Raw genomic sequence first — 22,371 nt, 5'->3', positions numbered from 1 at the left:
TAGAAAAAACATTTGGAGACACATTGTCATTCACAGCAAATAAAATGTCAAATATCTAAAAATAATCTTAACAGAAGTGCGTAAGATGTATAGAAAGAATGTTACACAGTTCCACTGAGACAGGTGAGAATATCTGATATTACGACGTTAACTTAATGTAGGTGGGAAGTTTTCAGGGCAAAAATGTGACTATCTGAACCAGAGTGAAGAATTGTCAGTGCAGGAGAGTGACAATGAAGACTACAGTAAAAATGAGTGGACTTGTGACAGTTTTTATTAATCTCCTTAGTACAATTAACACAACTGAAGACAATTTACTAAGCTATAAGGAAACAAAGGGTAGAGACCAGACAGAAGAGGATTCCTTCCCACATTAGTAATCCACCCACTGTGCGGGGAAAGCTGAGACCCTGCACCAAATCTCGGGTTAACTTCTGTACACGTGGGCCATTCCAAACAGCAGCCGCTTCTAGAAGGAACATTCAACAGCGAGCTTCTGGCTTCAGACACATCCTTCTGGCCAGGTGCACCACCCAGAACTCAGGGAGGAGCCCTAACCCATCAAGGCTGTCTCAGTCATTGGAGTTTTCCTGAGATCCCATTTATTGCTTTAAGGTTTCAAGTAACTGTTTGGTCAGAAAAAGGCAAAGTTCATTTAATAACAAAGTTTCTCCACAAAAGCATTTTCAGTTAAAATGAAGCACAGCGGCATCCCGTGTGACTCTCCCCCCTAAGGATCCCACGAAGAGCAGAATTTCTGTGACAGCTCCCGAGGGAGGCAGGCTCGAGAAGGGTGGGGGGCAGCTGATGGGATGGGCGCTGGGGGTCTGGAGAGCTGGGGGGCCCAGGGCCTGCTGCCAGCCCAAAGGTGGCTGTGAGTACACCGACGGGACACCACCTCAGGTGTGTGGTGGAGGACTCCTGCAACCTAGGTACTGTCAGTGGATCGGAAGTGAACAGTTTCTTAAACTTCTCTTCCAGTTTCCATGTCAGCAAAGGTGGCAGCGACTGTGGAGGCAGCACTGTCCCAAGAGGGAGGGGACCTTTACCATGAAGTCATTAGATTTTCACGGAGAGCCTGGAGTCAACAGCCTTCTCACTGGAGATTTCTTTTAAATATCAGGCCATGGGTAGTAAATTTTATCACTGCCATTTATCTTAGAGGCCCTTTCAAGTACATCTAAAGCAAGAAATTCTGCTTCAAGGTATCATTTTGAAATGCTTGAGAGGTACTTAAAAAAAGTGCCTTCAAAATTTCTAGTTCTACCTAGAAGTTAGAAGAAAAGGAAGAAGAGCATCTCAGATCAGAGAACAGTGACGGCTTACAGTGAGTGGCCTGAGACTGGGGGTTCACAGGTAGCTGGAGGGGGTGCAGTCTGCCGTGCTCCACCTACCTGCTCCCACCCTCTGGCTCCCTCAAAATCCCTTTTGTGAGGGACAGAACAGCTTGCTCCTTGTAAATGCCGGCCCTGTGTCCGGCCCTGCCCTGCCTGTATCCTCACTTGGTGGGCCAGGCTGGAGCAGGCCTTTTGTCCAGGCCTCACCTGGGCCTCCTGCATCTCCTTTCTCCATCCCGAAAATCTCTGCCTGCACAGCACTCCACAGAGAGAGCCCACATGTTTCCCTGAGTCCCTGACTACACTGTGGGTACCCCAGGCCTCTCTGACCCAGTGGAACGAGAGGGACCTAGAAGACAGATCATGCCTCTGTGGTGGGAAGAGACGACATTGACTTTCACCTTGAAAGAACTGTTCTAGGGGTAGTGGAAGGTTTTGATCCACAGAAGCCTTCAAATTCGGCACGTACATTCTGGTCTTGCTCACACTTCACTGGACATAACCAACAGAGGTAAGTCCAAAATCAGAGACATGCTCAGCAGCAATTGCCCAAAGCTCCAGATCCCCGCCCTGGTTTGCTGTACAATACTTCGACCTATATTTCAGTTTGATCAGTTTGTTGTTAGGTTGCTTACAAATTTACTAGAAAAACAATTCTTAGGGCCAATCTTGAAAAAGACGAAGTAGCAGGAAAATTACAAAGAATTCATTTATACAATCCCTAGAGAAATATCATCAAAATGCTTCAAGTAGCCCTGGCTGGTGTAGCTCAGTGGATTGAGCGTGGGCCTGCAAAACAGAGGATTGCGGTTCAATTCCCAGTCAGGGCACATGCCTGGGTTGCAGGCCAGTTCCCAGCAGGGGACACACGAGAGGCAACCATACACTGATATTTCTCTCCCTCTCTCCTTCCTCTTCCCCCTCTGAAGATAAATAAACAAAATTTTAAAAAATGCTTCAAGTAGAAGGCAGTTCCACTGATAATAGACTTAAAACAAAAATGGAATTAGAATTTTTCTGAATTTCGGATAATCTTCAAATTTCTGAAGGTACCACCTACAATAAGAAAAAAGGACATTACAAAAAAGAAAATAATTTTGTGACTTAAACATGTAACAAACAAAACACTAACAAAAGGAACAACATTTTTTATCATAATGGCATAGAGAGTTTTAAAAAGTAGTAATTATAAAAACTTTGGCATTTCAGATACATAGGTTGATTTTGTCTATATCATGAGTAAATAATTAGGGATTATAAAGTGTGATTCACAAGAAGGGGCCCATATAGTTCGCTCCTTGTCGGCAAGAATAATTACTGATGTGTGACAAAGATGCTGATTAGCATATGGCGGAGCCATTTCCCAGACCCGGGGAGCAAGCAGACAGGGGGGAGGAGGAATCCGTAGGTGCATCTTAATTATCTTCTGCTGACTCTGACAGTTCTCTCCAGAGCCCAAGAGAGAACTATTGCCTCAGACCCATGGTCTGTGGAAAGGGTACCCAACCAAGTGACAGTCAAACAGCCCTGAGAAAATGCAACATGGGGTCATCCACAATTGGGCCCTGTACTCAGAACAAACAGGTATTTTTCATTTTGATATAAATTATGTCAACAAAGGCATATTCATTTGTTTTGGGATAACAGCTATTTGGGAAGGGTGGAAACTAAGTGGATAGAGTAAAAATTTTAAATATTTTGACACGATGAAGAAATAGAAAAATGGAGTTTCCATAAGCACAAAAGAAGGTTAAACAGAATAAAAACCATGACAGAAAATGATTAGCTATTTGTTAACATGCAGCAATATCTGACAACAGCACACACAGTGAGTGAACAAAGTCCTGTCGATCTTAGATTTTGGAGAGGCTTATTAATGCTACAATCCAAAACAGAGGACTATGAGAGACTACCGTGTTTGCGTTCAGATGCTGTCTGTGCACCCAAAAGGATGAGGAAAGTCCTGAGAAACTGGGTAGTGGACCTGCGGGTCAGCCATAGCAACAATGGCCTTTTCTAACAGCGTGACACGCTGCAGACTAGAGTGCCGTGGCAGATGTGGCCACAGACAACAGTGCGAAGTACGCAAACATGCAATAATACACATACTGACTCATTAGCCACCGAGTTTTCATAGGTCTGTGAACTGTAGAATGTGCACTCCCCCCAAATCTATAAGTTAAAAAAGCCCAACCCCCAGGTGATGGGTATTAGGTGAGGATTTGGGGTGTGATTAGGTCCTGTGGCTGGAGTTACATGATGGGATTAGCGCACTGATAAGAGGCCCAAAAGAGCTCCTCGCTCCTGCCATCTAAGGACACAAGAAGGTACTGCCGGCAACCCAGAAGAGGGGCTTAAGGCACCTACTTTATGGTGCTTTTCGTTACAGCAGCCTGAATGGACTAAGATGGCCTGCTGCAGACCTAGGACAGGGACCATGAGCAAGTTCCTAAGAGCTTCCCCATGAGTCACCCACACTGGGCACTGTGTCCAGCGAGGCAGGAGGCAAGCTCCTCTCTCCTAGAAACTCCCCATTGAAAAGGAACACATTAGCCTCTAAAGGGCAAGAGTGGTACCAAAGGACAGCTTAAAATTCAAGAAAGCAGGACAGCCACAGCCACACGCACTGGCAGGGTGCCAGAGGACCCGAGACAGCGCTGGGCGGCGTGCTCCCTGGGCAGCGGGCTGGGTGCCCTGTGCTGCTTCGAAGAGCCTTTCCTGGAGCAGCACTTTCTCACTAGCAGGGCTATGCTTGTCAAATACGTTAAACTTATTGCACAGGAATTATCTTCTAGGAATAAAATATACTTTGCTATATGATTAAATTTCCTCAATTATTTAATCACTGAGATCAATAAATTATATTTGAAGATTTATAATTGTAGGCAGAGGCATAAGTATTTTTTAAATGGGATTAAGCAGCATGATATCTATTATTTTTCTCACTCATTTTTCTATGTCTAGAATCAAATGCTGTCACTTATGTGACAAAGACCACGGCTGGGTATCAATTTTTGTCTTTTTCACTGTGGGGCCTGACCTAAAGCCCCCTTGCCTTCCGGGTGAAAGTGAAATGACCCCTAGCCAAGGACTGCACATTTCATCACATTCAGGTTATGCTGAATCTGAGATAATTCTTCAAAGCAGTTCCTGCTTTTCTGGCTCACCAGCTTCATGTTCCCAAACCTCTCCCATGGAAGTCTTGCTCTAGTGGAGACAGGTCAGTGACAGCTGAATACACATTTGCAAGTGCTCACAAGTCATGCTCTTTGCGTGTGATGATGAATGGGCTGATGAATGGGGCTGTGAAACCAAGGCAGCACTTCATATTCTTGTGTGTCCTTATTCTTTAAATCATTACACTATCCATCAGAGTGCCTTAAAGACACTTTGAATTCATTTTTAAGTGACATTAAACTTAACAAATAGGTAAGCATGTGATCATTATTGCAACAGAGGCCCCTCTGAGGCTGTCCTCGCTGGCTGGGATCCAGGGTGCAGCTTTGGGACGTGACAAGCCCACATCTGTGCTCGGCCTGTCACCTAACAGCTGCAGAAGCGTATGTGGCCGTGCTCTGCCTGGTCCAGTGCCTAAGTGTGCTGCCCAAGGCTGGCGGGAAGGAAGCCATGTGAAAAAAGGCCTCCTCACAACTCCCTGAAGCGTTGCCCTCCCCCTAGAATATCTGTCAGCACTCAGCACAGCTGACCCACTGTGTCTGGCTTGGGGCTTAACGATCAAGACAATCGTTTGTGAATTAAACACTTTGTGTCAGGCAGTTACAGACAAATCTGTTGTAACAAAATGCTGCTGTGCTGCAGGCTGAGCCCCATGGACTGTTTTCTCTCAGAACTAGTGTATCTGATGGGCTCATTAAATGGCTTCACTGGTTTATTTTAAAAAATAGCTTTCATTTTGTCTTCAGCTTACAAAACCAGCATTTGTAAACATACTTCCACTAAACTGAATTGACCCAGTATTCAGCAATTAAAATTGGTTTTACAAAAACATTAATTTAAGTACCAAATAACAGCCCTTTCAATTCATGAATCTTTATGCAAAGAATACCTCAAAAATGGAATTATATATTTCCTAGTTTCAGATGTTTCACATTCAGATGTTGGGAGGGATTTTCCTGTTCCACTTTCAAAGATCTTTACAAGTGACCTTGCATGTTCTTGTTCTATCTTCCCCTGATCCAGTTTCTTAAAATATCAGCATCAACTCATTTGTTTTTATTACTAGAAACTAGCCAATATTTGCTTCTTAAACTGTAACACAACAAAAGTCCAGGAGGAGCATCTTCCCCCAGAGGCGATGGCAGCCGTGGAAGGTGGTCAAGGAGGAGGTGGGGGAGCAGATTCTCAGGCCCATGGGGACTCCTGCTGGGCTGAGATCAGCAGGCTGTCATTGTCACTGTTGATGCCCAAAATGTGGCTTCGGTTTTTATTCATTTTCTAAGACTTTGTAATGTATTTACAGTCTGAAGTGCTGATATGTTATTTCAGCCAAGCCTGCTTAGAGTATGAACCTTCCTGCTTCTAAGGAAGGCATTTGAATGTCATGTGGGGAGTGCACTGACCCCAGGTCAGCACAGTGGGGAGCGCCTGTGTGAAGGGGCTCCGTGAGGGCTGATATACTGGCCCTTCCCTCCAGCTGTGGGCCTTCTGCACTCCCATTACTGTGCAGTCAGCATTCCTCCTTGTAAGTAGCACGTTGCCAGTCAGATTCCCTGCTTGACATTGAACTTAACTATTGAGTCCAGTGTCCAGCACATAAATTCAAGGAGGCTCAGAATAGGGTGAATAAAATAAGCTGACGTGTATCTGATGATTCCTTGTTGCTGAGTTATTCTTCAGATATTTGTGTGATTTTGAGCTTTTTAGCCAAAGCATGACATAGAATGAGATTCTGCAATTCAAATTAATACATTTCAAAAATCTAACCTTAACACAGGTATAATAAGGTCAGAGAACAAATTTAAAATGTTGAAAAGTGTTTTGAAACTTACTGGTGGTGCTCTTGTGCTCTGGGGAGCAAAACACAAAAGGTAAACAGAGCAAAAGCCCCGCCTTGCACAGACCAGCTGGCCAGGCCATAGCCACACCACTCAACCAATTCCCCAAAGTAGTTGGCTGCGCTCACGTATCCAAACAAGCCTCCTGGAAGAAAGCACAGACCCAGAGGTGCAATGACTACACAGTGATGCCCAGAAAACACCTGACTTAAGAGATAAGGGTGAATACTTGCTTGGAGAAGATAAATTCAATTATGGAAAAATACAACTTTTATAGAATATTAATCAATGAAGCATATCCAACATTACTGGTTTTACTATTTCATATCACAATTTCTGGTAGTAACTACCTACCTGTACTAATATCTACCTATTTATCTGAATAGAAAATGCTACAGTTTTCATACACTTCAATATATATCACTTCATTAGCTAATGTATCAAACTGAGAAAATCTGAGCAAGGACAGAGAATGCGGAATAACAGTTAATGGACTAGCTTAATAAAATGGATGTGTATAAAACTCTAGACCAAGATTGAAGACAATATTAATTTCCAAAGACAGATCCATTTACTCATTCATTCACTCATTCACTCACCACTCATCAAATCTATACCAATTCGTCGAGTCTACATTATAGGACAGACCGTGGTCAAGGCACTTGGGTTGTACAATGCTGTGGACTAGATTTCCCCTGCCCCCCACATCTGGAACATTAGACCTTGGTGTACTAAACAAGGAAAGCACAGAGTATGGCAGAGGGTGTGGAGTCCTGTGGGGAGCAGAGCAGGGTGGGAGGGCCCAGAAGTTGAGCTGGGAGTAGAGGGAGGTCATGGTCACAAACAGTGCCTAGAACAGGCCTCCCCCAGCAGGTGAGGTTGATCCCAGACGTCCTGGGAGGGTCGGGCTACAGTTGTGGGGGTGGGAGCCCTCCAGGCAGGAAAAGCAAAGGCCCAGAGGCCAGAGGGCAGAGGTGCACATTTTGCCTGGTGGTCACCCTCAGGGCCTCAGTTTAAGGAATTTGAGATTCATAAAAAATTTTTGTCATTTGTTCCTTAGGTTGCTATTCTCCTTGTATAGTTTCTGGATAGGTAAGTAGAAGGGTTCCAACCTAAGTATGGCTGTGTACTTCCCAGCTCCATCGAAGTTTTAGTCTAACCTACTTGGTTTCTTTTTTAGAAGCTTTACTGGTTTCTAACTACTGCTTAGTCCTTTTAATAGTATATACTCTTTTTACTCATAACTTCAATCCCTTTTAATTTTCTTAAACATTAAGTATTCACTGTATGATCTATTCCTATTCCCACTAAGGCCTGAGGTCTCTCACATTTAATCGTGCTACCACTCTCAGTGCTGGATTTCTTCAATGGTCCGCAGCCTTTGAGTATGGCTCTTATTCCTTGGCACGTGCTCTGTGGGGCCTTCTTAGGCCTTAGTAGACGGCAGGTCCCTTTGGGGAGCTGGGTGTGCCCTGGCCCACGCATGAGGGCACCACTCACCAGGACTGTGTGGATCGTAATTCATGGCTGGAGGTGTTTCCAGCCCCGAGTGGTGTGGACTGGGCTGCAGAGCACCATGAGCACAGCGGGGGGCCACCGATTCTCACAGGTGTGCTCTGGAGGCCAGGACCCGGGCTTTGCCCTTTGACCTTGACTTCCTTCTCTGACACTACACTGATGAGTTTAAAAAGACCTTTTAAAAATTCAACCAGTGACAGCAAAGCATGAAGCCAAGAACTACAAAGCCAATTTAAAGATAATATGGACTAAGAAACTTGATATACTGAAAATGTGCCAAGAAATAGCTGAAAATAAGATGAAAAGGGCAGACAGGTTTTTACTGATATCGAGCATCTACTGGTTTGCTTGCCTTTTTCTTATTGATTTAATTTAACCCTTTATATATTATGAACAATAATAGCTCTCAACTAACCTAAGAAAGTAGATTTTATTATCTCCATTTTATATGTAAAGAAACTCGAGCCACCCCACTCCCAAATTTCATCCAACATTTTTAATTGTTTTCAGAGGGAGGGTCAGTCGAGGTATCTATCCTATAATACTTTTAAAAACAAAGTATAAAATATCCCTTGTAAACCATAAATTCTTCCTTATACTCACTCTTTCCAGAGGTACGTAGTTTCCTTTTGGTTAATGAGCATTTAGTTAGCCAAACTTTATCACTTTAATGAAGCAACAATCATAATGATTGCAATTAATAATAGTCACTCATATTAAAAACTAGGCCCTGGCCAGTGTGGCTCTGTTGGTTAGAGCATTGTCCCATGCAACAAAATGTTGTGAGTTCAATTCTCGGTCAGGGTACATGCCTGGGTTGGGGGTTTAGTCCCTGGTGGGGACGTGTATGAGAGGCAACCAATCAATGTTTCTCTCTCATATTCATGTTTCTCTTCCTCCATTCCCCTCTCTCTAAAAATCAATGAGCATGTCCTTGGGTGTGGATTAAAAAACAAACAAACAAAATGATGGCTAATACACACTACATTTCAGTTATCAGATCTGGCAAAACTAAAATAGCAAGGCACCACGCAAAGCAATTTTAGAATGAATTTCATCTCCATTTTCAGTACATACCCCTTGGAATTTTGTATCCAGTCTCCCCTGGCTGCCTGAGATTCCTTAGGATGTGATCTGAGTGAATGTTTATCAGCATGCCTACTAACCACAGGGCAAAACCTGAAGAAAAAAATACACAAGAGTATTGACTGAGAGAGTACAAAATTTACAAACCCATACTTGAATAAACAGTATCACTAATTCTTTTATTGTATTAGTATGACATATAAGCTATAATTGATAGTAAAAACCAATATAATAAATATTGACCTTTATTTACAAGGATAACTACTACTCTCAGGTATGCTCAAAAGGGCTTTATTTTTCTGACAATATTAATGATCTGATCTAGTCAAAATACGTTGACCTGATGGCACCATCTGTTTTCCAGAATGACTGGTATGGCTAAGAAACACGACCGGTCACACCAACTCTGTGAGCCGTGCTGCCCCCCCTTTCGGCAGAGGAGAGGGCCACCTCAGGGCATGCTCCGGCACAATGCACGTAGGGCTCTGAGGGGGGCTGGTTCCCGGGAGCTGATCTCTGGTCCTTCCCTTCTCTCTTTACAACCCTGTTTGAGTATTTTCACGCACATCCATGGCCCTCCCCACTGCGGGTTCCCTGTCACTCATCCACCAGCATTCCTAGGTCTGGTCGCCTGCCTCAGCTCCCAACATCCTCCACAGCCACCGCATGTCCTTCCAGAGACTTCACAGCTTCCTGAAAGCCTCCCCTCCCATTCTGAAAGTCTCCAACGGGCGCCATCTCTTACAGGAGACTTACTGGTACTACATCAACCAGTGCCAACAAGAAAAGGCAAGATGCCCAAATAGTGTTTTATGAAATAACTTTTGATAAAAAAAAGAGGTGATTCTTCTGAGATATTTAAAAAATGTATAAGGCAGATGCAGCTTTATGGTGGCATTTCATTCAATAAGAAAGAAATGTATACTTGGAATAACATTATTAATTACTTGTCAGTCATCCTGCTGGCATTAAGTAGTGTCTCCACGACACGCCCTAGTCTCTGGTAAGGGTCTCAAGAGTTCCTCCTTCTGATCCTACCACTGTAGGCTGCTTTCCTTCTAAACAGGTCGCACCAAATTCTTTAATGTTTTATGTCACTTATCGAATCCATCAATTTATTGCCGATTCACCACCTTTTTTGCATGTCAGTTGTCTCCTCTAAGTGATGTGGTCCCCAGTGCGAGGTTCCAGAAAGAAATGTTCTCAGAATTCCACGCTTTACTTTATTCCTCTTCTGGGAGACAAGCTCCCTTTGCTGCCTAGACTGGCAGGAAAACGAGTATTTGTGCTCATCTGAGCTAAGCATTTAATTCCATTTCTGGGGATCTTAAAATTTTTGTATAAAATCTTCTAGACTAACAAGTTTTACTGCTCTGGAAAACTTTTTGTTATGATATCATCATCATTATATGCTTAACTCTTAAGTATTATAAATGTAATCAATTAATTATTCATGTAATTTCATGTTTGTCTTCTTACAAAAACTATAGACTCTGTGAAATAAACATAATACAAAAAGAGTAACCTAGTTTGTTTCCCAATTGGCATTTTATTTTCATTTTTGATTCCTCCTGTTCAACTGCAAAGAACCAAGAGGTTTATACACAATTTATTGGTGTCTTAAATTTTACACCAGCTTCCAAGCATCTGCAGGTGATGTGGTCTGTCTGTAGAGCTACTTTAAGTGGCATTCACATTCACAGACCAAGAGGATTCTTTTGTTTTATTGTTCATCAAAATTATTCACACAGTTCATCACAGAAATGACTCCTGTGAGAATCACAGTAAACATCAAAACCCTGACTTTTTAGATTAAAACATCTCTTCCCTCTTGTCCCTCCGTCTACTTTCAGTGTGGCGAGCAGGTTCAAACCCCTGCTCTGCGTGTTACTCAGTTTAGATGAACCAGCCGCTTAGCCCTCTGCGCCTCCCTTTCTCCTGGGAAAGGACCTAACTTCTACCCTTCTTAGGGCACCGGGGAAACACAGGCATGCACGTGTGCAGCACCTGGCTGAGGGCCAGGCCGTTCCTTCCGATGGGTGAGGCAGAAGAAAATCAGGCAAACCAAGAAGCTCTGTGGGGCTAGTATACAAACAACATAGTTTAGTCTCGTGTTTCACGGAGGCACGGATTTGTGGAACTGGAAAAGGATCTTGAAAACCCTCCTCGTCCACCCTCCTCTGACAGGTGAAGCAGCAGACGCCTCCTGATAAGGATTCTCTGGCATGACAGGGCACTGCCCTGGGAATAAAACTTTAATTTATAGAAAAAAATACCATGACAGAGAAATGGAAGAGTACTTTGTCAACAACAAAGTACTAGTAAATATTAGTTTTTACTGTTATTATGAATTTATTCAGAGAAAAAGACAAATGAAAATATAAGGTAGAACTCTTTATGGAGTTCAGGGTAAAAGGCTGTGGGGCAGCTTAAAAATTTGAGGGATAATTTCATACCTCTCAGTATGTAGCCACAGGGGCCAGTTCCATCCTAACGTGTTAGAATTACTAAATGCCAGGAGGATAAACTACAGAAACATGTACAAAAATCTCCTTAAAAACAAGAGCCCTAAGATCATGTTTGTTTAACACTCTTGCAAATATTTTTGATGGCTAAGGTTTTATTTTCATTTTTGCTCAGAACTTAGTTATAATCAGAACTTGAAAAGGTACATTATTTATAGTAATTGATATAAATTTTAAAATTTCAAAACTTCCCGAAGGTAAAAGTTCAACTTCATATAATTGTAAATATCTAATTGCTTTGTTGGAAGATGACCAGTCTGATTTTTTTCTCAGGACCCAGAAAAAACTGCAGGAGGTACATGGCCGACTCAGATAACAGGGCCAATTTGTGCCCGAGTCTCTACAAGTCTTCCAGTCGCTCAAGCTGCTGGAGCTTGTTGCTATACTTAGGTTCACCTTAAGAACAGGTGTTTGTGCTTTCAGTGTCTGAGTGGGCGCAGGTGCGGTGGGAGAGCAGGACTCTACCCTCAGCACTCCAGTCCCAGTCCCCTGGCAGCTGGGTCACAAATCATCACAGACTTTTTCCTTTTTCAGAGAAGTGCAGGCTTTCTAACTGGAAATGACTGAAACAGCACTGGGGTTATTCACCTGTTAGGAACCGGGGGTCAGTGACCCAGTCATCAGCATACTCTGCATACTGGCTTAAGTATCTGCCTTGCAAGTAGCCATTGTAGGTACAGAACACGAATGCAATCACACATGAGTACAACGGTGTAGGCTTCCCTCCTCGGATCAGAAACGGAAAAATCAAGGACCTTAGGAAACAAGAAATAGAATTAAATTAAAACAACAACAATCAAGAATGTATTCCTACAGTTCTATTTTAAGTTTCTTGGGGTTAAAATCTTGCTTCCTTGCACAAAAAATCATTCTCAGTAACACTCAAATTGATTTACTCTCTCTGTTAAAGATACACTTTCTAGATTAAAAAATTAACCATGTTTCAACAACATACATTGTGGTGCACAAACTCAGGATTCTCATTACACAGAATGTGAAAGACACATCGAATGAGAAAAAACAGTGTTTCAAGAAACTCTCAAGATCGTCACTATCCTAAAACCCGAAGCTCCTTCTAGTATGAGCAATACAATTTGGGGGACACCACTTTATCACCCACCACTGTCACAAATGGCTCTCAGTTACTAAGCACCTATAAGGCCTTACAGCTACCTGCACAGCAGACACTTCACACACACTACAGAGAGGATGAGATTAAGACTCTGAGCAGTTAAGTAATCTGGTCAAGGTCACAGGGTTAGTGTGTGGCCACATCTAAGTGTTGACCCGGGTAATTCAAAGATTATGTTCTTCTGCTATACAACACTGGCTTAGGTGCACACTACTAAAAGTTTAAAGAGAGAAAATAGAAGAACAATAAATGACAAACTTATGAAGAAAAGAGGATGCACATGTTTCTAAATTACAAGTGTTAAAGAAGTGACTTTGAGGACACATTCTGCAAAAGTAGCATTTCCCTCCAGGATATGAGAATCTTACAGGGTGGCTAACGTTTGGCAGTTCTCCCAGTTCGGTTTCAAGTCCAGGGCTGAATTCTGCACGCCGGTAAACATTTGCTGGCAGCTTTTAAAGGTGAAACCCAAACCTCTCTTGTTTTTCCCTCACACTCCTTTCCTCCTCTGTCACAAATGTCCAGTGCTGTGTAGTGACCAGAGTCCAGATCAGCTATCAGCAAATCCAGTTTACCACCTGTTTTTGTACAGCATATGAGCTAGGAGTGGTTTTTACATTTTTTAAATAGTAGAGGAAAAATCAAAGGACTATTTTATGTCACGCGAAAATCATATGAAATTCAGTTTTGGTGTCCGTAAATAAAGTGGTATTGGAACATGGCCCAGTCACCTGTCTACATACTGCCTGTAGCCGCACCTGCAGACCTGAGTGGCCATGACAGAGCCTGCAGCAAATTCATCCCCCTGCACATGGCTGCTCGCTGCGAATCGCCGTGACACAGTGTCTTGGGTGCCAGGCATATCCTTGGAGCACACATTTAATTCATTCTAGTGTCACTGACACCCATCATGTCAAAACACGTGAGCTAACTCTTCGTGGCCTGATGGCGCAGTGGAGTGTGGCAGTCACTGCAGGAGACAGAGCACTCTGGTCCGCAACGGGATGGCAGCTGTGCCGGAAGCACACACGAGAGGCTGGCATTGCCAGACTCCGCGCTCACCACACACAGTACCCCCGACTCAGGAAGGGTCAAAAGAATTGACAATCTAAAACAGAATTTCACCGCAGAATTTCTTTACACAAAAAGAATGAAAATGAGGCCACAACCACAGGCAGTGAGCAGTGGCTCATTAGATAAGCAAGGGGAGCCGGACACCAATGGGGAACTGAGTAGCTGCAGCAGCCAGCACAGGAACACGTCCAGATGACACAAACTTGTTTGGCACGGCCAGCCTTTCCGTGAGAGCAGCCACGGGAGTCAGAACACCAGAAGCAATGCCGACAGTCAGTTAAAAAATGAGGCACAAGATGGAGCATGCAGTCTTCCTTGGCTCGTTGGGTCCACGGATGTCACTGACACTGCTTAGTTGTTTATTCAAGGACTCGATGCCAAGGTTGATGTGGCTGAGAAATGAGGCTCAAAATAGTCTGCGTGGAACAACTGAAGGTGACAGTATTTCCAAAGAAGTTGAAAAACACAAATTGTATACAACTCTAAGTGGAATCTGCTAAGATGTTACAACTGATGGTAAAAATGTATGGAAGAGAAAAATAGACCCATTATAAATTTACAAAACTTGTAAAGATGTAAGGTGTTTAATGCTACTCCCTGTATCATTTGGTACTTTCCAGAACAATCTATTGCATGTGACTGAACCAACAGGGTTAACAGAGAATTTGACATTCCCTCTAGACTTCACCCTACTTTGAGCTCAGAACTGAAACAAAAACTTTTAACGAGAAAAATTATCCTCATCCACTATTACTGTTTCGAAGGGCTTTGGAAATTAGCTTTTACTATGGACTCAATAATGTTTCTTAGTGAATTCAACCCAAAATTATAAGGTAAAAAAACACTTATGTGCAAAACTTATACTGTATTAAAGGCATTTCAATGGCAACTGACATTGTTTGAATCACAAGTCATGTCCAAAAGCTTTATTTCCTTTCTATGCTGTTCAAGTTAAAAGAAGGGGTGAGGTCTCCATTCTCACAGAAATTAGCAGTGGATATAATTTCTAAGCTCAAGCTAGTTTTTTTTACCGTGATTTCCATATTTCAAAAATCATTTAACTGTATAATTGGGAAGCTGCCACCTAATATTCAATTGGAAGACATTAATCTAAAAAACAATGACACCTAAAAGGAAAATATCAAGAGAAGCATCGAATGGAATTTGATAAATGTCTCTGGAGCAATGAACGAGCTCAATTAAAGTCGTAAACTCACGACTGACGTCCGTATCAGCAATGCCTACCTGTGGGAAAAGACGTTCTCTAAGATAAAACCTCCCTGCAGATCAGCACTAACGAGGAACGCTTCTTACAGATTCAGGGAATAGGGAACACTAACCCTGACGCCCAATGAAGTGACATGTCATCACCCACCAAAAGGAGAATTCCATCCTTCACGTCACACTTGCAGGACAAAACTGCCTGAGATACCGTATTTTGAATTTTGTCAATAAAAATTTTGTGAACATTTGCTTTCTCTTTGGTTATAAATATCTATGCAATAGCCCCTATTTTGCCTGTTGACCCACAAGGCTTATATTATGCACTGTCTGGCCGCTTTCTTTAAAAAGTTTGCCATTGTCACCCTAGAATAAAACAGTTATGTTCTGGAAACATCACTTCGACTTTCTTAGGAAAATACTCTGGCTCAAACCCCTGCACCTGGGTTTCAGGCAGATGCTGCAGCCTGGGACTTGTTTGTGCCTGTGGCGGGGACCACGCACCCATGTGCGTCCACGTCCTCAGTTACGCAGAGTGGCCCTGCCTTCTGCCCCAGCCTGCATCCTAGGGGAACCTGGAAAAGACATTCATGAAGAGCCAGGAGAGAAGATTCCGCTCTCTTTGGTCTCACGTAAATGCCAGAAAAGTGACCATGAACTGAAATGGCCTTATAAAGGATGCCACAGGTGTCATGTACTTCTCTCTAACCTCTGACTTTGAAGAGGATAGCGGTGACCCTGATGCCACAGTCAAGGTCAGGCAGAGAAAAGGCAGGCTCCAGGAGGGAGAGAAGGTACTCGTCCCATCCTGTCCTCCAAGCGTGAGCACCCCCAGGTGGACCAAGTACTACTGGCTCTGATGACACACGAGGTCAGGTCTTTGAGGAGCCAGACGTCCAGGTGCAGTGCACCTTCCAGAGGGGAGCCCTCTGCTTACTCCCTGCGGCTTTCGGACTGGTTTTTCTCCTTTGGGGGTCAGTTCCTTTGATTTTACTGCTTTTCCCTGGGAGTCCATGCAGCTGTTATCAGAAAGGTTCTCCTCTGACTTGGGCCAATTAGGAGCCAGAATGGAGGGAGAGGGTGGCTTCCAGACATGGCTTTTATCTGAGACTTCAGCTAGACAGAGGGACAGCAGCAGCTCAAGGATCAAAGTGGATGCCAGGCAGGATCACATGGTGAAGAGTCACTTGGGGATGCAGGATCAGGCTTAGGCAGTAAAAAAGGTGGCACACCTGCTAGACTAACATACCTGTCACAGTGCATGTGCAGGGTCCAGGTGTCTCAGTTACAGCAGGTCTGGATATTCACAAGCCTTTTTTCACAAACTGTCTCAGCTGCACTCACAGTCACCCTTTCATGTAGGAACTGTGGGAAATGAGCATGTCCCCTCTTTCAGAAAAGGAGTTAAGTCAGAAGTTGAAAGTCCCTTAACATGGAAACCATCTTTAAAAGTAACTATGAAGCACTTGGATTTGAAAGCAGTTTTAACGTGTTATAAATCCATTTTCATTGCTGACAGTGAGCTGAAGACTACACAGTGTTAGCCAGGCCCCAGGGCACTACTCATCAGTCCGGGTGTTGGATAGATATCAGCACTTGTTCTCCACCGTGCTACAATTTTCCCATTTTATTTTCCTTCTGTTCCACATAAACAAACAGATTTACTTTTCATCAAATTATTTTTAACTACTTGTGCAAACGTGCATGTCTTTATATCTGGAAGGTAATGGGGAATGTGGAACACGTTTGATGAAAGGGTGGGCCAAGAGCTTCCAGAAGCCCGAATCTCTGTGGAGCTTCAATGGCCCGGGCAGTCTGCTGCGTGTCTCCTTTGGGGCGAGTTTACAAGGTTAGGCCTATGGAGAAAGTGCTTCTCATGGTTCCTGACTACAATGTCTCCAGTAATTCCTAAGCCCACACGGCATGCCCTTTAGGCAGATCACCTTTTTTGACACTTGAAAACTATTACTACTTACTCTATTTAACAGACCAGGACCTGGAGGTTCTGAGGAACATGGAGGCGCTGGCAATGGAGACAGATGCGGCAGGCTTGAACGCAAGGCCACCTTCCCAGGTATCCACCACATCACGAGAACCCAGAAGTAGGGTGGGGGCAGAGCTGGCACTGTCTATCCACACCATGACACACTAAGTAGTTGTTAGAAGTCACTTTTAGTAAGTGTCTCTGCTAGGCCAGAAAAATACTAATTATATTAAATGACAAAAGTGGGATAGGAGATTTCATATATTTTTATGTTTGTGTATCTTTACTGCTTAGAAAAAATAATAAACAATTTATTAAGAACAATGAGAGATGGGAATGAGATACACGCAAAACACTGTCATTGTTATCTTTCAGTAATGGAATTATAGGTGGTTTTCATTTTCTTTCCTGAATTACTCTGCATTTTCTAAGTTTTCTACAGTGAGCATGTATTTCAACCATAGGTTTGCCTGTACACAACACTGACCAATCCTTTAAGTCAGTGCTGACCTATTACATTCAGAACAGATCAGGTGGACAAGAGGGAGGAACAGGATTCCCTGGGCTGAAGACCTGCAGTTGTTTAGTGGAAGGCTTGGAGAGAATCCGGCAAAATTAATCAGTAAGCAAACACAGAGAATATCTGTGGGGACATTTGTGAATTTTAAGAGGAGAAAAGTATCCTTCTATAAGCGCCCAGGAAGGACAACGAATCACCAAAAGAACGAAAGTCACCAGAGCTAGGCTGTGTCCGTTCTCCCTGTGGAGTGAGGCCTGGAGGTCTCTGCCTCCCTCTCGCCCTCCTGAGCAGTACTGAGTGGTTTCTTCCACTTTTCAAGGAACCAGGCGTAATGCCTACAGGAAACCACCTAGCTGGCAAACAAACACTGTGCCCGCCTTCTAGAGGTGGTCTGCTTAAAGGGAAGAGACTTGAGGGAAAGCATTCCTTTCAGAGGTCGAATGCAGCCAACCACTTGGAATAACTGTTCCTTAAACATTTCAAGTTAGATTTCATAATCCCAGAAATAAGTTTCATGCCTGCTTAAATCACAGAGTAAACTATAAGAATTTCTCTTGAAATGTTTCCCCAACAAACTGGAATAACACCCCCGTTTTCTGCCAGCGAGAAAATAGGGCATTCATTCAGCAAATGAGTAATTCTCAAAATAAAAGAAACTGGACATCACCTCCCACGACTGGGCCCCCAAATTTGGGAAACAAGGAAATACCTAATTTGATGATTTGGAAGTAATTTGGGTAATAGCAGATGCAATCATTTGCTATTTTTAAATTTTTACAACCGAAAATAATTTTAATAAATGACTTTGACTTTTTACTCAACAATTTGAGGTCATTGAAACAGACACCACTTCCTAGATTTCAGTCAGCTCCTTTTTGTCGTCTTTCCTTCCGTAAAAAAACTCTTTTGCGATGATGACCACATTACACAGTTCCCAATAATGCTACATAGGTAAATAAGTACTTCATATTTTCAAGGCAAGGTTAGGATCTCAATGGATATTTCACTGCCATTTTATACTTTTGCATAAAAGTTTTTCCTTCCTCAAATAATTTGAATCCACAAAGCATGGGCCACGGATTCAGTGTGCCCTTCACTCACTCCAGGTCTCTGTTTTTTAACTTTATACCTGCCATATGACATTTAAAAGTGAGGCTGGACCAGGCTCTCCCCAAGGGGCCATTAACAGAATTGAGCAGGAGAAACACACATTTGAAGTAGGTGAAGTTCACTGAGGCATCATAATGAGGAATCCTGCCAGGCCACGGGTCTGCTGAGCACACACCTCAGAGTAGCTATCAGAAAGAGCAGGCCTTGTGGGTTTCTGAAAGTCTGCAATCTGGCAGCCATTCAGTACTCTCCCTCTGTAGATCCCAACTGGCATGGTAAAGACAGTGACAGCGTGTGCTTAAGTGGGACATCGTTGTTTGTCATGGATCAAAACATTCGCACAGATGTGCTTCCCCATCCACCAGGAAACTGGTCAGTTGTAGCGCGTTCTTTCCCACAACTGTCTCCTATTCTCCTTCTAGTCAGGACTCTTCTTCCCTCCCTGGCTCTTTTGCTGAAAAGATCCCACATATTCTCTGCAGTTTGTCTCCCACTCGACTCCCTAAGGACAAGTACCTTCATATCCCCGATAACGTCCACAGTGCCAGGTGCATGAATCAACCCTCAGCAAATGTTTTCTGGATGAATACATAAAGACATCCAGGTTTCCCCTGTCCTTTAGGCAAATACCCCTTCCACTGACTGTGAGAAGCCCCCACCTGGCTTCTGTCCTCCCCAACTCTCTCAAGAAGCTAAAACTCATCTAGAGCAGGGCCTGGCCACCCTCCTCAGAGCTCAGCACCTGGGCCCTCACAGACATTTGCCAAACTCTGTTCAGTTGCCACCACTCGGTCCCAGTCAGAGTCTCTCTCTGGAAAACACCACCTGGTTCATGCTTCTCCTGCCGCCAGCCCGATTCCAGCTTCATTCCTACAGTCTCCTCTCTTATTGAGGCCTGTAACACCTGCACTGTCTCATATACACGAGGGTCTCCATTAATTGTTCCCCAGTTCGGCTGTATGGTTTGTAACAAGTACTAAATGCAGCTAGTGCTTCTGTTCTCTTCCAAGTGCTCACCGACTCAGGTCAGATGACTGTTTAATAAATTAGTTGCTTGGGTAGAATGGAAAATGTTTATCTTTTCTCTGTGGAAATCTTCAATGTCCCCAAATTGGACAGGCTATGTGTACAGTAACACCTGCGACTTAAAATATAAAAAACAACCCAGCAGTTTAAAAACTGTCCCTGACTGGGCATATTTTCAAGGGCAGAGTTTCTAAAGCCACTGGTCCAGGCGCCAGGGGTTGTAGTCCCTGCAGTCTCTAGAGCAAGGGCCTTGCGTGGAACCCCGCAAGTGACTCTGGCCCTTTGGAAGGCTGTGTTTGTTCTTTCACTAGAGTGAGCCCAGAGAGGCTTTAACATCGTGCCTTAAGTTCAAAATCTTCTGTTCCAGGCTTTCAAGCAAAACTCTCTAAAGTGCTCTCTTCATTTCCAATGCCATTTCTTCAGAAGTTCTTTATTGGCACTCAGAGCTGGCAGCAGTATGTGTGAAAGATACACAGAGTACGGACGTGGATCTGTCCACTTGCGTGGCAATCTAAAATGGTATTATTTATCATGTATTACTCATTGAGGTTTGCCAACACCTTCAAAGCATTTAATGGAGCTGCCTTTAATGCCAGTCCCACAGGCTGGTATAGACATTTGGCTGGTTCATAGATAGGGAAACATGATGGAAAGAAGCTTAGTAAATTATCTTAAGTTCTAGGGGTCAGGGTTAGGTAACACCTGGCAACACAACTCCTAAGCTTGCTTTTAGCCACTAAAGAAACAGACAGATGGTCAGACACAAGTTCTGGTATATGCATGAGTAAGTGTATATAGACATGAGAGAGCTACCGATATTCAAACTGCATCCACAAATTTGGTGATGCTCAACCTCATTACCAAAATATCCAGCATAATGACAGAACTTTGCTTAATGAAATATTCTTGGAGTGTCAGATGCACTGGTCTCAGAAATGTTTTGTTGAACATGGACTCTGCCTAAAGTACCTGCATAAAAGCAGGTGAGGACCCATTGAACCAGGCAGGACTCCTGTGTCCTAATAATCACACCAGAGAGAGCCTCACAGACAGACAAACACACACATATGTAGGTATGCTTATTTCTTTCTACCACTTTAAGCAGTGCGTGTGGTAAGGCGCAACCCAAAATCAGAGAGGTTCAGTAACCTGCCCACATTCATAGAATAATTGAGACCAGCTCTCCTGATGCAGAGCATGTTCTTCTTAACTATACAGCCTTCTGAAATCTGAATCAAAAATTTTAAATGTTTATTTCTGGCTTTTATTCAGCCATTTGGTTTAACTGTAAAAACCAAAGCCTAAGAAGTAGAGAGAGCCCAACTTATCAGAAGAACCTGAAAATCTCCGACACAGCCACTGAAAAATTCTTCTCCAGCCCTGGCTGGTGTGGCTCAGTGTGGGCAGGAGAACCAAAGGGTCGCCAGTTCAATTCCCAACCTACAGCCCATGCCTAAAGTCTAGTCTTCAGCTGGGGGCAAGGGGGCATGTGACAGGCAACCACACATCGATGTTTCTCTCCCTCTCTTTCCCTCTCCCTTCCCCTCTCTAAAAGTAAATAAAATATTTAACAAAACAAAATTCTTCTCAAAGGCAAACAATCTGGGAGTCATCTTTAAGATTTTATCTATGTTTAATATCACTGGTTGGAAAGCCACTCCCAGTCATTGGCACCATGCATAATGTGGAGGTGAAAGTCTGAAAAGTGACCACTTTCTGCCCATGAATATTATGCAGGAGAATTCACAAAGTCCTTTCGGAAAAAGGAGCTTTCCAGGCGATCTCCTAGCCAGGAGAAAACAACCCGACTGACAAGAACACCGAAAGGAAAAGGTAGAAAAGGAGTCGGACGCATATTGTGTAGGAGTTTCACCTTTGGCCAGACACTCTTGTCTTGATCAAAGTCCAGTATTATTGTATAGCTAATACTTTCTAGGCCGAAATTTTACAAAAAACTTTCTTCTATTACCCCCACCTTTTAGGTCCTCTATATCTCCTCTACTTTTCCAGACTAATTCTTATTTCCAAGCTAATTCCCTGAGCCAGGGGACGCGGCGGGGCGGAGGGGGGGGGCAGGATGTGTAGTGAGAGGACAACAGGGAATGAGGAGTGGGGATCCCTCAGGGAGAGGAAACTAGGAAAGGGTGAACAGGGAGAGGGTGCCTGGGGTGGAGGGGGCGGGGGAGAGAGCAGAGTAGAGGTGCCCTAGACGAACGGGTGGGGAGGAACTAGCAAGGAAGGAGGGAACTCTCGTAGCCGCAGCCAGAGGCACTGGAAAAGAGAAGCAAGCCGACGGGACGCAGGCAAAGAGAGCCAGACCCCGGGCGCAGAGAGGGGCGCGGGTCCGCGGCTCATTACCGTTGCACGTAGTGAACGATGAACATAGCCAGGAGGATGCGGTTGGGCCACCAGCGTAGGCGCTCGGCAGGTGTGCAAGCGCACAGGAAGAGCGGCACGGCCAACGAGGGCAGCTCCTGCAACGCCCAGGCGGTGGGCGCCGCCAGTTGCCAGCCTAAGTGCTGCGACGCGTAGCGCCCGTAGGGCGAGCCCACCAACTTGAGCAACACGAAGGTCAGGATGCCTAGGGCGCACTCCAAGTAGGAGAGCGCGTCCAACAGGGACTGCTCCGCCAGCTCCATTGCAGAGGACCGCAGGCGCGCCCCATCGCCCAGCGGCCCTGGCGTGCCAGACACAGGCAGAGGTGAGAGGGAGCGAGGCGCGGTTCCCAGAGTCAGGCGAGGGCAGCCGGCGCCCCTGTCCGGATGCGTCCTTTTGGTGCGGTTCTGAAACAGCAAGTAAACCTCTCGGACTAGTTGAACCAGT

At 44.1% G+C, this 22,371-nt stretch overlaps 1 protein-coding gene across 2 annotated transcripts; it reads right to left on the bottom strand.

The window, feature by feature from the left end:
- Window positions 1-252: 252 nt before the first annotated feature.
- SRD5A1 (steroid 5 alpha-reductase 1) lies at window positions 253-22,366 on the bottom strand. Of its 2 annotated transcripts, none has more exons than XM_037062980.1 (6): window positions 21,907-22,366; window positions 12,070-12,236; window positions 8,948-9,049; window positions 6,347-6,497; window positions 2,290-2,393; window positions 253-2,077 (listed from the first exon to the last, which is right to left on the bottom strand). In XM_037062980.1, the coding sequence occupies exons 1-5, from the start codon at window positions 22,185-22,187 to the stop codon at window positions 2,327-2,329; spliced, it is 768 nt and encodes a 255-aa protein (XP_036918875.1). In that variant the 5' UTR covers window positions 22,188-22,366; the 3' UTR covers window positions 253-2,077; window positions 2,290-2,326. The 2 variants fall into 2 exon arrangements, with proteins under 2 accessions (XP_036918875.1, XP_036918874.1); XM_037062979.1 differs by having other exon boundaries at window positions 253-2,090; window positions 2,303-2,393; window positions 21,907-22,273.
- Between the last annotated feature and the right edge of the window lie 5 nt (window positions 22,367-22,371).

The sequence above is a fragment of the Sturnira hondurensis genome, unplaced genomic scaffold (genome assembly GCF_014824575.4).
Source record: "Sturnira hondurensis isolate 20B ecotype Veracruz unplaced genomic scaffold, ASM1482457v3 Scaffold0014384, whole genome shotgun sequence".
In the NCBI taxonomy this organism is placed as follows: domain Eukaryota; kingdom Metazoa; phylum Chordata; class Mammalia; order Chiroptera; family Phyllostomidae; genus Sturnira; species Sturnira hondurensis.
Note: the sequence above shows the minus strand (reverse complement) of the source record. Positions and strands in the feature narration are given on the sequence as shown.

Excerpts from the sequence above, each read along its gene's own strand:
- SRD5A1 (XM_037062980.1), bottom strand. The coding sequence starts at position 22,187 with ATGGAGCTGGCGGAGCAGTCCCTGTTGGACGCGCTCTCCTACTTGGAG. Across the intron at positions 12,237-21,906 it reads ATCGTTCACTACGTGCAACG|GTCCTTGATTTTTCCGTTTC; the intron begins GTAATGAGCCGC and ends TTGTTTCCTAAG. Across the intron at positions 9,050-12,069 it reads TGACCCCCGGTTCCTAACAG|GTTTTGCCCTGTGGTTAGTA; the intron begins GTGAATAACCCC and ends TTTTTTCTTCAG.